The sequence below is a fragment of the Schistosoma mansoni genome (genome assembly GCF_000237925.1).
Source record: "Schistosoma mansoni, WGS project CABG00000000 data, supercontig 0013, strain Puerto Rico, whole genome shotgun sequence".
Lineage (NCBI taxonomy): Eukaryota > Metazoa > Platyhelminthes > Trematoda > Strigeidida > Schistosomatidae > Schistosoma > Schistosoma mansoni.
Window position 1 is genome coordinate 531,338 of NW_017386025.1, and position 15,013 is coordinate 546,350.

General features: G+C 33.1%; 1 protein-coding gene across 1 annotated transcript in view; it reads left to right on the forward strand.

The window, feature by feature from the left end:
• Smp_085990 (hypothetical protein) overlaps nucleotides 1–4,940 on the forward strand; it is a gene marked incomplete at both ends in the record, with an annotated part of 49,071 nt that extends 44,131 nt beyond the window's left edge. Inside the window, 2 exons of the mRNA XM_018790825.1 lie at nucleotides 2,257–2,603; nucleotides 4,542–4,940. Of these exons, the coding sequence (XP_018645845.1) occupies nucleotides 2,257–2,603; nucleotides 4,542–4,940 (746 nt within the window). The remainder of the gene's footprint in view (nucleotides 1–2,256; nucleotides 2,604–4,541) is intronic.
• Between the last annotated feature and the right edge of the window lie 10,073 nt (nucleotides 4,941–15,013).

Below are 15,013 nucleotides of genomic sequence, written 5' to 3' on the forward strand. Positions count from 1 at the left end.
TACTATACGACGAAACGGCCGTCCAGTGCCTCCAGGTTTTCCTTGGTGGTCTAACTTCAATTGACTCATGCTTCCAACTATGAAAACAAAATATATGTTTTCATTTAAGTTTTACTTATACCAAATTTTCCCGTCATTTTTTTTCTAAATATTTTTTCAGAAAAGATTACATATATCTCGATATCTGATATATAGTGTAGAAATCGATTCAAATATGATCAAAGTCCCACCAAAAATACATGTGCCAATTTCTATGGATTTAGGTATGAAAATGTATTGATGATAATATGTGTGATGTAAATTTCATTTTATGATAATTTTTTGTTTTTTAAAATTGAACTGGTTTTAACAGTATGAACCTGCTAACGTTTTCTAAATGAAATTACTCTGTTTCATAATACTGAAGTCAACTTCACTTGTAGTCCACTAGCATTTCAAATTGTTAGTCTTATTCAGGAGATACCATACATTACTTTTCGTTTAAATACTTTGTTCATCATTTTGAAATCTTATTTTATGTATACTTAGATATTCACCATATACTTTGAAAATGTACTTTGTTTATCTTTTTGTTCTTTTACAAATTACGTCATGATTCACTTGCTTGCATACTGCTTACACATTTGCTTATAATCATAAAAATATTCTCATCTGACTTTTAATTTACTCTGTCTAACAAAACTTGTATCATCGGCATCTAGGTCATTAGGTATTTCCAATAATTAGTGGGACTGGGCATCAAAAGAATCAAACTTTCAGAAAAAAGCCATCCTCCTTTACAACCTAAATAGATTGAAAGTTATCTCAACATATGGACAACAGTAAAAAGACTGCTAAAAATAAGAAAGCATCGAGCAGTTGTTTCTCTCTGAGTTTGGATACTCCAGTAGGGTGCCTCTACAACTGTAAAAATGGACTAGGACTCATGATCTAAATATTTTAGAGAAAACATGATATTTGTATCCTATTGAGTAGAAGTATAATGGTTCGCATGTTCAACTGAATAACGTTAATAAGCAAGATAATGTGAGTCCCACTCCAGACCATCTATTACTTGGTTCAATTCATAGATCATAATCTCTTAACAGAACTTTGGAAATACGTATCTAATCAGATCACTAGTGAACAAGTGATTTTCTAGCGAGAAGCCGTGACCAATGAAGTTCAACCTTGTCAAGTGTAGGGTAGTTGGCCACCGATGACAATGGTGGATGATTGCCCAATATCGTGCACTGATTGAAGTTAAACATTAATACTGTTACGTGCCCGCTCAGTAGTCTATAGATTAAGCGTTCTCACACGTACCGAAGGTCCTTGGTTCGATTCCCATGTTTGGAGTTGTGGATGCAGACTGAAGACGAGTATGATGCTGCGATGAACTGGCCGTCCAATGTTTCCAGGTTTTGAATGGTAGTCTAACATTGATCGGTTCATGATTTTACTGAAACTAAACAATCTCCACAACCCTACACTGATATTTCTTTATATGCGAGCAATAATTTCCATCACATCATCGTATGTTTTCACAAATCGAGTTAGCTGAGCTATCCATACTCACTATCTAACACAGTTTGTATAAGGTAATAAGGTTGTTTTTAACTCAACATTTCTAGTTTTCTTTAAAAGTTGTCTATTGAAAGTACTTAGGTTTGTTGAAACTGTAGCCAGACGAAAGTTCACCTACTCCTTATTTGTTCAAAAATAATTTGCACTTTTATTAAACCTATGTTTTCTTATATTCTGAATTGTCTATTTTGACTTTTGTCTCTCGTTTGATAATTTTTAAGAATTAAATGTGCTATCGGGCTTTTCTCAATGTATTGCGCTTATCCATATCCTGTCGTTTTCTAAACTTCGTCGTCTCGTTGTATTATCTAAATTTACCAGAGAGACTATCTGTTCATAAATATAATTTAACTGATCTAGTTATTTATCTGATAGCTAGACATTTAGTAAACTTGAGATTTCTGTTAACTATCAGTTTTGAGGGTATTTAAGGTCTATCTCTATCCAACATACTTTCAGTACTACAAGGTGTTTTTCTAATACTCACCTGTAAAATTAGACCACAAACATCAGTTTGCCAAGACAAAAAGGAATATTACGCTGTAAATGTACGATTGTTGTTGAAGCAGAATAAACATGGTGATATTAAAACTGAGGATGAAATTCTGTTGTTTTCACTCCTACATTTGTTGAAATGAAACAAAAGTTTGGGAAATACCAATAATAATGATCTCTTATTTCTACTTACAGATTCTGATGACACATTTCCTCTTCCTCTCAAAATCTTTGCTGATAAACCCGGTTTAACGTCAGCTAAACTGGTAATTCAAGGTCCAGATGATATACGACTTTATCGTATTGAATGTGTAGCTTTACCTGGTAATGAAAAAATGGTTTTAACTTTCACATCACCACTAAATCATCCAATTACTCAACCAATACCAATTGTTAATAAAACAGCGTATGATTGGGAATTATCCTCACAGTTTATTGGTAATCCAATATGGTTTACTGGACCATCCACCGTAAATGTACCATCAAATACAACAGTTCAATACTCCATAACATATTTACCTAGAAGAGAAGCCGAAAGTCAAGTAAGTTACTACTCGCTTATACTTATTTCCTAGATACACCTGATTTTATGCATAATTTAACTAATATATAGCAGTTTGGAATAGGATTTAAATCAATAATTAAATGTAGTGATTGTTTTTAAAACTTTAAATTCCTACGTCTTTTGTGTTCTACAAAATCAAAATACGAAGTAACACGGATAAATTGGACAAAAACTTTTAGTGATGAGTGGTCTTGGAACTTCTTTAGACTATCAGGAATGGTTAAAGACACCAAGTGGGAATGGCTCTGATACAGATTTAAGGAATTTACTCATGGGTAGCAAACACCGAAAATTAACGAGTGATCGTCAAAAACATTTTTATGAAAGTAAAATCAGCTCAAGTTTTTGATAAGGTGAAACTGAATTAATTGATAACTTCACTTCATATCACCTCTCGAAGGAGAGCACGAACTACGAAACCATTTTGTGGTTCAGCCAATTGAGTCTTAAATAAATCTTTTTCTACCGTATCAAGCACTAAGATTGAAGTCCAATTGGAAACTGACTTTAAGACATAATCTACTTTTGTTAAAATAATACTAATTGAAGACTGAAAGAATTTTGTGGTCAACATCCCGGTTAACGTCTGATGCCAGTTTTTAAGTCGTTTCTGCTGTAACTCAAGCAGTAACTTTACTGGGTCAATAGTCGGAGAAATATTTCAAATTAATCCCGCTCCCACTTGTTATAACTAAACAAAGATACTGATGTAGCTTAATTCAAGGAAGAAATCAAAGATGACAGATGAAGATTTATTTGACTCTAAACATAAATCACAATTATATCCGAAAGCATCGATGTTTGATATGTTTCACTTATATTGACCAATGGTCTGATCTGAACAAATCAAAATAGGTAGCTCTAATGATTAATTAGTCAGTAATTTAGCGTACGAATACAATTTACAGTGTCAAAAAGATGAACTGCTATAACTAATAAATATAACTAATTTACTGAGTTACTTATATACTACTTCCTAATGATGTCTAAAATAATACTGTTCATTTTAAAGCTCACTGTCTTCATCCTAGTCATGTAAAAATCAAGACATTAGATTATTAATACTTATCTTTAAAACGTCCCATCATATTATTTTCTTTGGTTTTACGGTGAGAACATATACAAATAGAATAAAGCAAAACTAAAAGCTACAACCAGTAAACTGCTTGACTTATTCTATGCTATCTATTGTGTAAGATGCTATTTTTAACTAATGTCTGTTCTAAGTGTAAACATTGACCACTATTTTGTTGCTATCTAGTGACTAGATGCTTATCTACCGGTTTGTCTTAATGATTTACACATTTTGGTTTATTTAATCCAGTTAAGGTAGATTAGGTTTAAATGAAGACACTGAAATCAAACATTATAATATGTGTAAAATAAGTGAGTATATCAATGAAAGCTAGCATGGATTATACAGTCAATAATCTCTTTTAAAATCGATAGGCGACCTCTTCAAAGAATGCAAAATATCCTCAAAGCCAATTAACTTATGAATGTTGACTTATATGCCAATAACTATCTTCTACATAAATTTCCAACATTATATTGGGAGGCCATTATCTGTGAAAACAACCAAGTAGGGAATATGTAAATAAATTTTAGACAGCACTAGGTAGAGATCATGCTACGGTGAAAGTTGAATGAAACTTAAACTGTAGACCTTTAAGTTCTAACACGTTAGTCCTAAAGTGGAATAATTTCTACAAGGCTAGAAGATCTCGAATTTCTTTCGTCTTGGTTAGTAATGCATATTGTTGATGGGCCCTTAAAGCAGAACGAAATAGCTATCGAATACTTTTTGGTTTCCAATGTTCCTTCAACTTCTATCGAAAAACTGTCTTTAAATAGTAACTATTCACAAAATCATTCTGTTTAGTACTAAACATTTCATTCTTCATCCTGTTAACAGACTAAACTTGTTCTTCGAAATATTACTGATGGCAGTCAATTAGAATATCAATTAAATGGGATTGTATTGAAACCATTATCACTTGGGAAAATTAATCTCGAATTTACAATTAATGCTTGTGATATAAATGATGAAATATGTAAAGTTTCAAAACAAAAACAGTTACAAACGTTCACTCTTAAAGTTCCTAACTCAACTTCAATAATGCAACGTTTCCAACTGCAAACAAATTTACCTAAGGGTCTTGTTGAATGGATACCAAACAATCAGAAACATATGAATCGTATTGAAGTTATGTCTGGTCGTACCGATGAATGTAAATTTCAAGTTTCTGTGTCAAGACGAGGATCTTTTCGTGGTGTTATAGTTTTTGTTGCAGATGCTCCGAGTAATAAGTAAGTTCTAAGGCTTCAATGAAAACAATTCATTTTAGATAACTCATTGTAATAAGAAATTCTACAAATACTATTTAAATATTTTCGTATAATTCTCGCTTAAACGCCGTGTGAAATAATCGATAAGAAATTCTGGATGTAGATTTCTTGCCACTTGTATTCTTCAGTAACATATATCTGAAATCTTGAAAAGACTGATACTCCCTGTTGATTAAAAAATCCGTCACCTAGTGTTACAGATACGATGAATACTAATTACCACGCTACCTAAATCCATGAAGTCTTGCAAAATTATTTCAAACTATCTAAAATTAAATAACATGTACCGCAACTGGAGGGGCTTCGTTTACTCTTTGTCATTCCTGAGATTTTGAGTCCTAAAATTACTTTATATTCTTTTAATCTACGAACCTACATTCTCTTGTCTAATCACATTTTATATGTTTAATATTTTCTACTGCTACTGATGCTGTTACTTTCTATACTACTCTGGGATTCATCTCAATAATTTCATCTCAGTGCGTTAAATTAGCGAAGAAACTTGAACCGATGCATATACGTAACAGATTCTTCTTAACTTAGGAATGACTGACTGTACTGTCAAACTATTTAGTGCAGCGACCATATTGCAATTTGATCTATAGGATTAGATCAACTCTCTAAAGCCTGAGGAGTATCACACTGGTTACTGATAACAGATGATTAATTAGTTTGTAAATTATTTTCTTTTTTCTTATTATTATATTATTCTACTTTGGTCTATTCAGTTCAGATAGTGATGATGAAAATGATGGGGAAATGTCATCAAAATCTAAGAATAATCAAACTAATGAAACATCAAAAACATTAAATGAATTAGATGAAAATTCGAATTCACTTTATCGTCTTTGGTATGAAGTAGAAATTAATATTAAACCAGGTATTTGAATATTTTTATGGTTGGTTAATGAATAAATTAGAAACTGGCTTTAAATATTTACATACCTTGATTGGTAATAAATCAGATACTTCTGTATTATTTAATCTTTTAAACACAATGACAAAGGAATGAAGATTGTTGTGTAGAGCTGAAAATATATACCATTATGATTCGATTAAATGATTTATAGATCAACTGGTTATTACATGAATATGAATGTCTACTTTTTGATCTTGTACGAATTTATAACTCCCTAATGCAAAGTGAAACGGTTCTTTAGTTTTATTGTCAATAAAGCTCTATCTGCTATCGACTCATAAAGAGGAATATCTGAATCAGACTAAAAATTAAAAAGAAATTTCTCATCAAAGATTAACCTTAGCTAGAAAATTATTAAAAATCAGGAAGATTATTGAATGCTATTTGTCTATGATTTATTTATTTATTTAAACACAAATATTGGTACAAAAGGTGGCACCAGATATATATGCTCCAGACAAATCTCATTTGATTTGTGTGAGGGCTGAGATACTGCCCGGAGGCCCAAACCAAAACAGGTGGTTTTCTTAGGGGGCCACACCCCGAGCCTTTGACATAAAGATCTGATCCACAAGGCAGTGGAGCATCGTAAGGAGATGCAGTCCCATAGTAGCCGGTGACCAACGATTGATTCATATGCCATTTGTTTCCTCAGGATGGTGGAGCCCATGTGCACCATTGGTTTGGAATCAGGGTTTTCCAACTCCCCTAGGTGGACACTCCACATCCACCAACCCGGTTAAAGCGCCGGACATTCGCTTTTCATCCTCTCAATTTCGTAAACAACAGTAATGCCACGAGAAGGTAGTGAGTAGGACTTCCCTGACGGAGGCTATATACGCGTGGCCATGTGAGAGCATTTCGAGAGAGACAGAAGACTCTCCCCACTCTCGGCCGTACCAGGGCATTTGGGGGCCTGGATAGTGGCTAGCAGTGGAATCCAGGACGCGCGTTTCGTCCTATTTGGGACTCGTCAGCTGAATGTACCTGCATCTTGGAGTTGACGTTCACTCTGGGACTCGAACCCAGTGCCTTTCGCTTCAAACGCCATCGCGTTATCCACTCAGCTACTAAGTCCTTTGTCTATGATAATGATTATAAAAGTCATCACAACATATGTAGTTAACATTTATGCCTGACAACCAGTGATTTCAAAAAACAAAATTATAAAGTAAACGATAATTATAACATGTTAAACTGTCTACATATGATAGGAAATTAAAGTCATCAATGTTAAAAGATATTTTATTGTACTATAAAGATAAACTGAAAAGAACATAAAACATAAGTCATTTATAACTCAGCTGAATTGAGTAATATATTTTCTTTGTAATAACTTTTGATCTCTATCGAATTAAATTTTCTACTCATTTTCTTTGATACTTTTTCCTCTTATATGGTTATACTTCCTGGAAAAACTGATCTTTCCAACAAAATTATTGTTATGACTTTATAAAAAATAGAGACCGTATGCCGATTCGGTATGATTTTATTTACGGGTTTTTATCACGTGAATTATCCACCAATCGAAATACGACTTATCCAATCTTAGCACTGTGCCAGATCAATGACGTTCAACTGGTATGAGCAGTCTAGAGCCCTTATTAGTTCCTTGTCCGCCTAGCCCTTCCAATTGAGTCCAAAACATCAATTACAGCTTCTGCTATGTGAATCATTTATTTAAAACATACTCGGTTTATATACTAGACAAACAGACCGCATCACACCATAAAATAGAAAATAATATTTGTACAAGATCAAGCCAAATGTGGCTGTAAATGTGGGATACAATAATCAATAAACTGAATATAATTTACGGATAGCAATTCGTATAATAACAATCCATAGGTCAAAATGAAGCTTATAATAAGATGAATATAGATATACATAATCTAATCACTCAATAGTTAAACGATAAGGATATATATGGAATAATTGTTCATTAATAGGTCCCGGAAGTTACCCGTACTCATGTCTTCGCTAGGATATAACAATTATCACTAACAAAATTAACATAGTTTTTATAGTAACGTATTATTAAAAGGATTACAGGAATTCAAAATAACATTATCTTATTTTACTTAAGATAGTTTATATCTCTGACATATTTAAACCAGATAATTATTTAAAACTAGGGGAAATTCAGTAACATACTCACCCTCATTAGTTCTCATCCACAATTTCACTAGTGATTAGACTCAAAGCCTTCATACTTTGCAATTAGTACGTTAAATATATTCAAATTTTAAAATTGGCACAAAATTTTCATATTCTTTTCTACATGGTCACGTTCTCTTCAATGAACCATGATTTATAATATTTACATATAAGCATGATATATTTATAAAAATGAAATGAGTCTGAATTACTTATATTCTTGTAACAAAATAACTTATTATTGGTGACTGGTCAAATATATGAACTTATTATATACTGTACAACGGTACAAATCATCCCGCATAATTTGATTTACAAAGTTAAGTTTTGTAAATAAGATAATTTCTATCACAATATTGACATTAATTAAGTTGGAATTCATTATCATTTTTATGATTATAAATATAATAAATATGATGTAACTTCATATGAATTACTAATTAGATTGTCATAAAATAGAAGTGGTCAGTGTTGTATCCCATGGAGATCTATGAATGGTAACTTTCAGAACTATTTATGGACCAATGTGATATGTATATTTTCTATTGTATAATTGTTAAGTAAATAAACTTTTCATATTCGTTTCCCTCATATTATAAGCTTTATTTTGACCTATAGACTATTATTATACGATTTACCATTCTTGAGTTATCCCTAGTCCATTAGTTACTATTCCCCCATTCACAGCCACATTTGGCCAAATCTTGTACAAATGTTATTTTCTATTTTATGGTATGATGTGGTCAGTTTGTTTAGTATAGAAACCCAATATGTTTGAGAGTAATGATTCATATTGCAGAGGCTGTTATTGGTGTTCTGGACTTAACTAGCTGGGCTAGGCAGAAAACAGGACTGATAAGTACTCAAAACTGCTCATACGGCTTTTGTTTATCACTGGTCCGATCGATAAATTCACTCCTCTCTCATTAGCGGGGATCATCACATCATATATCAAACAGGGAACGCACGCACGCACTTAATCGATATTACAGTTAGTAGATAAATTTTTCTATACAGTAAAAATAGATGGTTCTATTTAGAAACCTAAGTTCTGAAAGAAATTTTTGATTAAAAGAAAATAGAGATAAAGTCTATTTGTTATTGTGATAATTCTAGTCTTAGTTGTCTAGTTTATATCTTACTGTTACTTCACAAATACTTGCTGTATATAGATTTTCGGTTTTTGGGAGTTTTTCTGAAACAAGTACAAAAACCTTATACTTTATGATATATGATATTAAACCACATATCTAAGAATGTACATTTGAGAATATAAGCCTATAAAAAGTATGATATTTTTACTTCATCTATTTCATAGCTATTATGAATAGAAATAAGATGGAGCTTATTCATTGATCTTTAATATATCAGTTTCTTCAGTGGTTGAAATCATGAGTCAATTGAAGCTAGACCACCATGAAAAACCTGGAAGCACTGGCCGGCCGTTTCTTCCTACTGTAGGACTCCTCAACAGTGCGCATCCACGATCCCGCCTGGCGAGGTTCGAACACAGGACCTGCCAGTCTCGCGCCAGATCACTTATCCGATAGACCACTGAACCGGCCGGCATCCAACGGTGTTATTGTCTAACCTCAACCAATCCACGAAGTTTGAGCAACCGTTCACCAACTGTCTTCAGTGAGTTGTTATCTCACAACAGACGTGGTTGAACTAGTAAGTCCTGTGTTCGAATCTCGCGAGACGGGATCGTGGATGCTCACTAGTGAGGAGTCATACAATAGGACGAAACGGCCGTGCAGTTCTTCCAGGTTTTCCATGATGGTCTGGTTTCAATTGACTCATGATTTCAACCATGAAAATACTGAAATCTCCACAAAATCCCTTTTGAATATCAGTTTCTACTGTTTACATCTGTTCATATAATTTAATCTGTCTAAAAAATCTTTTAAACATTCACAATTCAGAGCGCTTGTCAAGCTTATCACTATAAAACAATAATTGACTAATGATACTCGTTATTTTTTATTCTCTTTAAAGGTCCACCTATTAAACAAATTGAAATTATCTGTCCATGTCTTAGTTCTAAAACAATTGAATTACCATTTACTTTACAATCAGAATTGTTTAAAAATAATCAACCAGTTGAATTTGATGTCATCATTGAAGATAAATGTTTAATTGGTCCAAAAACACATTGTGTAACTTCTATTGACAATTCTGGCAAACTTTCATCAGTTTATCAACTAAATTGTATTCCATCTATTATTGGAACTAGTAATTCAACGTGAGTTCATCAGTTTATCAGTAGGTGCACAATTTTTTTTCAAATGTCAACAAAATATTCTAATTATGAATTATCTAAACAGTGTATAATCTAAAATACTAAATTTCAGTACAGCTTTTTCTGATTGTTAAGATCATAGTGCTATAGATTTTTGCCTACATGCACAAAATATAAGTTCACAAAAACAACTACTAAATATCCTAACCTTCGATTGGCCATCCTTACCTAGTACCCGTTTCCTAACAACCGCATTACTTACTCGGTGGTCCCAGGATATACGAGCAATGCTTCGAAGACACCTATGATCGAATACTAGTAGCCTATGAATATCCTCTACTCTTATCGGCCATGTTTCACTGCCATAAAGTAGGACGGAACGAACTTCTGAGCGGTAAACCCGTCCTTTGGTTGCTAGACGGATATCTCGCCTACGCCATAAATGACGCAAGTTGGCGAAAGCTAGACGAGCCTTCTGTATCCGTGCTGAGATTTCGTCACACACCAGACCACAAGGGCTGATGAGACTCCCAAGATAAGTGAAGCTGTCAACACGCTCAACTACTTCACTCCCTATAATTAGTTCAGGTGTCGATGCAACCCAATCCTGAAGTAACATTTTGCACTTCGAGGGAGAGAATCGCATTCCGAACATGCCTGCATAGTTGCTTATAGTAGTCAAAAGACTCTGCATTTTGTCAGCGTCCTCATCGAACAGAACTTTGTCATCTGCGTATTCTAAGTCAGCAAGTGAGTCTCCTGGTAAAAGTTCAACTCCTGGAGATTTAGATAATGAAAGTGTTATCTCTAAAAGCATGTCAACGACAAAGTTAAACAATAATGGGGAGAGTGGACACCCCTGACGAACACCACTTGAGGTAATCAATTCTCATGACAGTTCGCCATAAGCTCTAACTCGACCATTTGTGTTGGAGTGGAGAGCCTTTATGAGGTTAATGTGCTTCTTTGGTACTCCTTTCAGTGACAAACACTGACATAGAACCTCACGATCAACGTACGTACGAAGTTCTACGTTGTGACTGAATATCTTTCTTAGTTCAGAGTTGAAAACCGATGTGGTTAATTAGACAAATTACAAGACTACAATTCTTCACAAATAATAAATCTCAATATGTACCGTACTGGGATATTTATTATATAAATCTAAAAAACAGGTTTATAAATAATTTACCATATTAATAGATGCTACTATATATTTTATCAGTTGTATTAGTCAAATAAACATTTAGAATTGGGACAATATAAAAACATCACAAATCAGTTACATATATACACGTTAACTTATAAAAGTACTGAATTTACAGAGAATAACTTTCAACGTTTCACATTCTTCACTACTCGCTCAACCTTAACACTGATCAAGATCATTCGCTTATTACTCTTCTGTAATAAAATGTGAAAGCTGTAAATTCTTATGACTATATTTTTAAGATGTGTAATTATTTTAAATATATGAACAACTGAATAGTTACTAATAAGTTACAATTTACAGAAACGAGACAAGTGTTTATTTCAATGCATTAATCTATTTCTTCTTTATCTAGTGTCATTTTTTATAATCCAAACGTTGGGGAATTTTGGATTGAATTAATAATAAAAGCCATCAAACCAGAAGTTGTCGATGTACCAATTATAGAAGCTGAATTAGGAAGGTAATCAATCCAGAATAAATAGTGATTACTCTACTATTCTTTGTATGTTTATTATGTTACGTAGTTATTCTAATGATTTATTCACTACAGACTTTTTTAAATATCAGTCATTAATCTTATCTTACAAATGATTTGCAATTTCTTGAATGATCTCAGTTTATAGGTTTACTAATTCATCTCTACAACCAAACACCATTATTCGCTTGGTATTGTTTACTTGAATCTTCCCATTGATGTTTAGGACTGTAATTGATCGATCTCTTATTGACATATGTGCATACTGTGCGTATTGCCTCGATATACCCTTAATTCACAAGCATTGTAAGCAAAGATGGATAGTGGCTAGCAGTGGAATCCAGGACGCTCGTTTCGTCCTATTTGAGACTCGTCAACTGGATGTACCTGCATCTCAGAGTTGATGTTCAATCTGTGGTTAGTTTAATGTTTGAAACTCCAAATTCAAATCTCCTCTCTATCTACTTTGATTTTAACAGTCAAATGATACTACCAACCTTTGCATATTAGATATGACTTAAAGTTGATTGTATAAACCTGTATTCAATTATTGTGTTGTGTCAAAATTAGATTTACCTACGTTCAATTATGATTTTATTAAACTTAGTCGAAGTATTGTTTGTTTTATTTTACCAAATTTTCTAGCTCAATAATCACCAAAATCTTATTAGATAATCCAACAGAAGAGCTGTACATTTTAAAACCCAAAATATTAAACCCTGATGTTTTCAAATTACAATTATCAACATCAGCTAAACAACTCGCTTGTCTATCACCATCATTAACTACAGAATTAGGTGAACAACATCATTCACATTTACAAATGTCAACATTATGTCGATATTCTGATAATGATACATTAGATATAAATGAAGTGGAAAACAATTCTTCACGTATATTATTGACCAATCGAAGTATTGGTTTACATACTACAGAAGGAATAATTAAATTAAAACCGAAATCTAAATTATATCTTGGATTGAAATTCACTCCATGTGCTATTGGTAAAGAGGAACATGAAGGATCAATTGTATTTTATTCAGAAAAAGTATGTTCAATGAAATCCCTTTCAAGTTTAACTTACATGTTTTCTTTAAAAAGAATACAGTATTGGTTTTATTTGATGACTATTTATGATTTGATCTTAGTAAGCAATTTCTATAATTTGTATTTTAATCTATGACCGCGTAGTAAACAACTTCGTGTTTATCTAGTTCCTAGTACCGACAGCATTTTCAATTTAGTTGGAATGTGCCTACCAATAAAAACCCAACATCAAACCACGATGTCAAGTCGCTTAGAGTACTGTCCACAATGCAACCAGATCAACAGAACGTTGTCAGCATTAAGAACCAGATAAAAATAACTTTAGTTGCTACTTAGTGATCAGTCAATTGTAAATACTTGGGCACTACAAGAGTTAAGTCATGGCCCAAATAGTTTAGTGATTACGCTTCGGACTCTGAAGCTGAATGGCTCCGATTCGAATCTCATAGAGGGCACCAGTTTCCTGAAGATTGTAGATATGCTTTGTGGAAGAGTGGAAACAATCACGGAACTTATGTTTAAGATTTCCTATCGACTGCATCTAAGTGCCTAACAGATCATAGAATTATTGCTATAACCATCAATTGCAAATTAGGTACATGATTGACAAGGAAGTTATTAAACTAAAAGCTAGTTTTAAACCTCCACACTGGCGTTCCCCTGTTCTTAGCCGAATTTTATCAATTGATGTTACTGTAGTTTTTCTAACGGACTGAATATCATTCTATGCTACCTTAAAATGAAAATCCTATTCGTATCGCACTAAAGGTCTGGTTAGTTTATTAAATACAGCATTGACATATATATTTCCGAGATAAATTCCCATAATTCTTGCCATTCTGAGAGTAATGATTTGAAGATCCTCGCATAAAGTTATAATTAAAGTTCTAATTTGATCAAGAAAGAGCCATAATCTCTTAATAAACCTCTCCGTCAATGACTGGAGGCTTGATCTATTTATGTTGTAGCTTGCTAGGATAAAGTATTTCTCTCTCTCTTTGTGCCTATTGTTCCGATTTGTTGAATAAGTATTAGAGCATAGATGAAACAAACAGTCCCAATTTTCCAACCTTGGATATTACAGAACCATAATAAGGATCTTTTTCTACTCAAACCAGTTGCCTGAGATCTGAAGTAGACTACAACATTAACTAGATATGAAAGCCTAGAACTATGTAAGATCTTGAATAACTCTCGATAAAAATCATTTTGCTTTAGAAAGGAAGTGCAAACATAACGACGAATTCTGTCTCATTAAACAAGACAGCATTCAAGAATTGGTAGATTAAAATTCAGTTCTGATTCGAAACTTAGCCCTACGCCTATACTTGTAAGACAACGAGAATTTACCTGAGTCTCCAGACTCCCAAAAGATGGTATAAGTTAGTTTACCAAACTGGTTAGATGAGGTCATGTAGATAAACACAACTGTTTCTTGTGCAATGAGATTTTGAAATCTTCGATACAACATGTAGTTTAGGATGTGGTTTGAAGAAACCAGGTGTAATATTTCGTAAGTTCAAACTCTTATAATGACTTTAGTTATAGAAAATCTAAGCAAGGAGAAAGGCTGATATGGTGGACTGGATTACTGTTGGAGATATTCGTATCATTGACACTTCTAGACCATCAATGCCGTCAAAATTATACTTTTTCTTTAGGAAGGTGACTAGAAGACTGGACAATTTTCGGTAGTTTGGTTGATGTATAAATGTGTTTGTAGGGCCTACCATACAGTGATCAGTCCCATACTCACCCATTCACAAAGTATTCCTTTCATTATAATATCAATCTTGAATAACATGTCATAAAAGTCAACCTTCATTACCCAAATAGCAATAAACACCAAAACTTTTCATTCTATAAATTGTTGTTCTGAAAGACGCTTATACTCACGAAAATGTTTTGAATTCTTTGACAGATCAAATGACCCACTTAAGTTTAAAAATGTCACGTCTATACTGTTTATTATGTATAAACAAGTA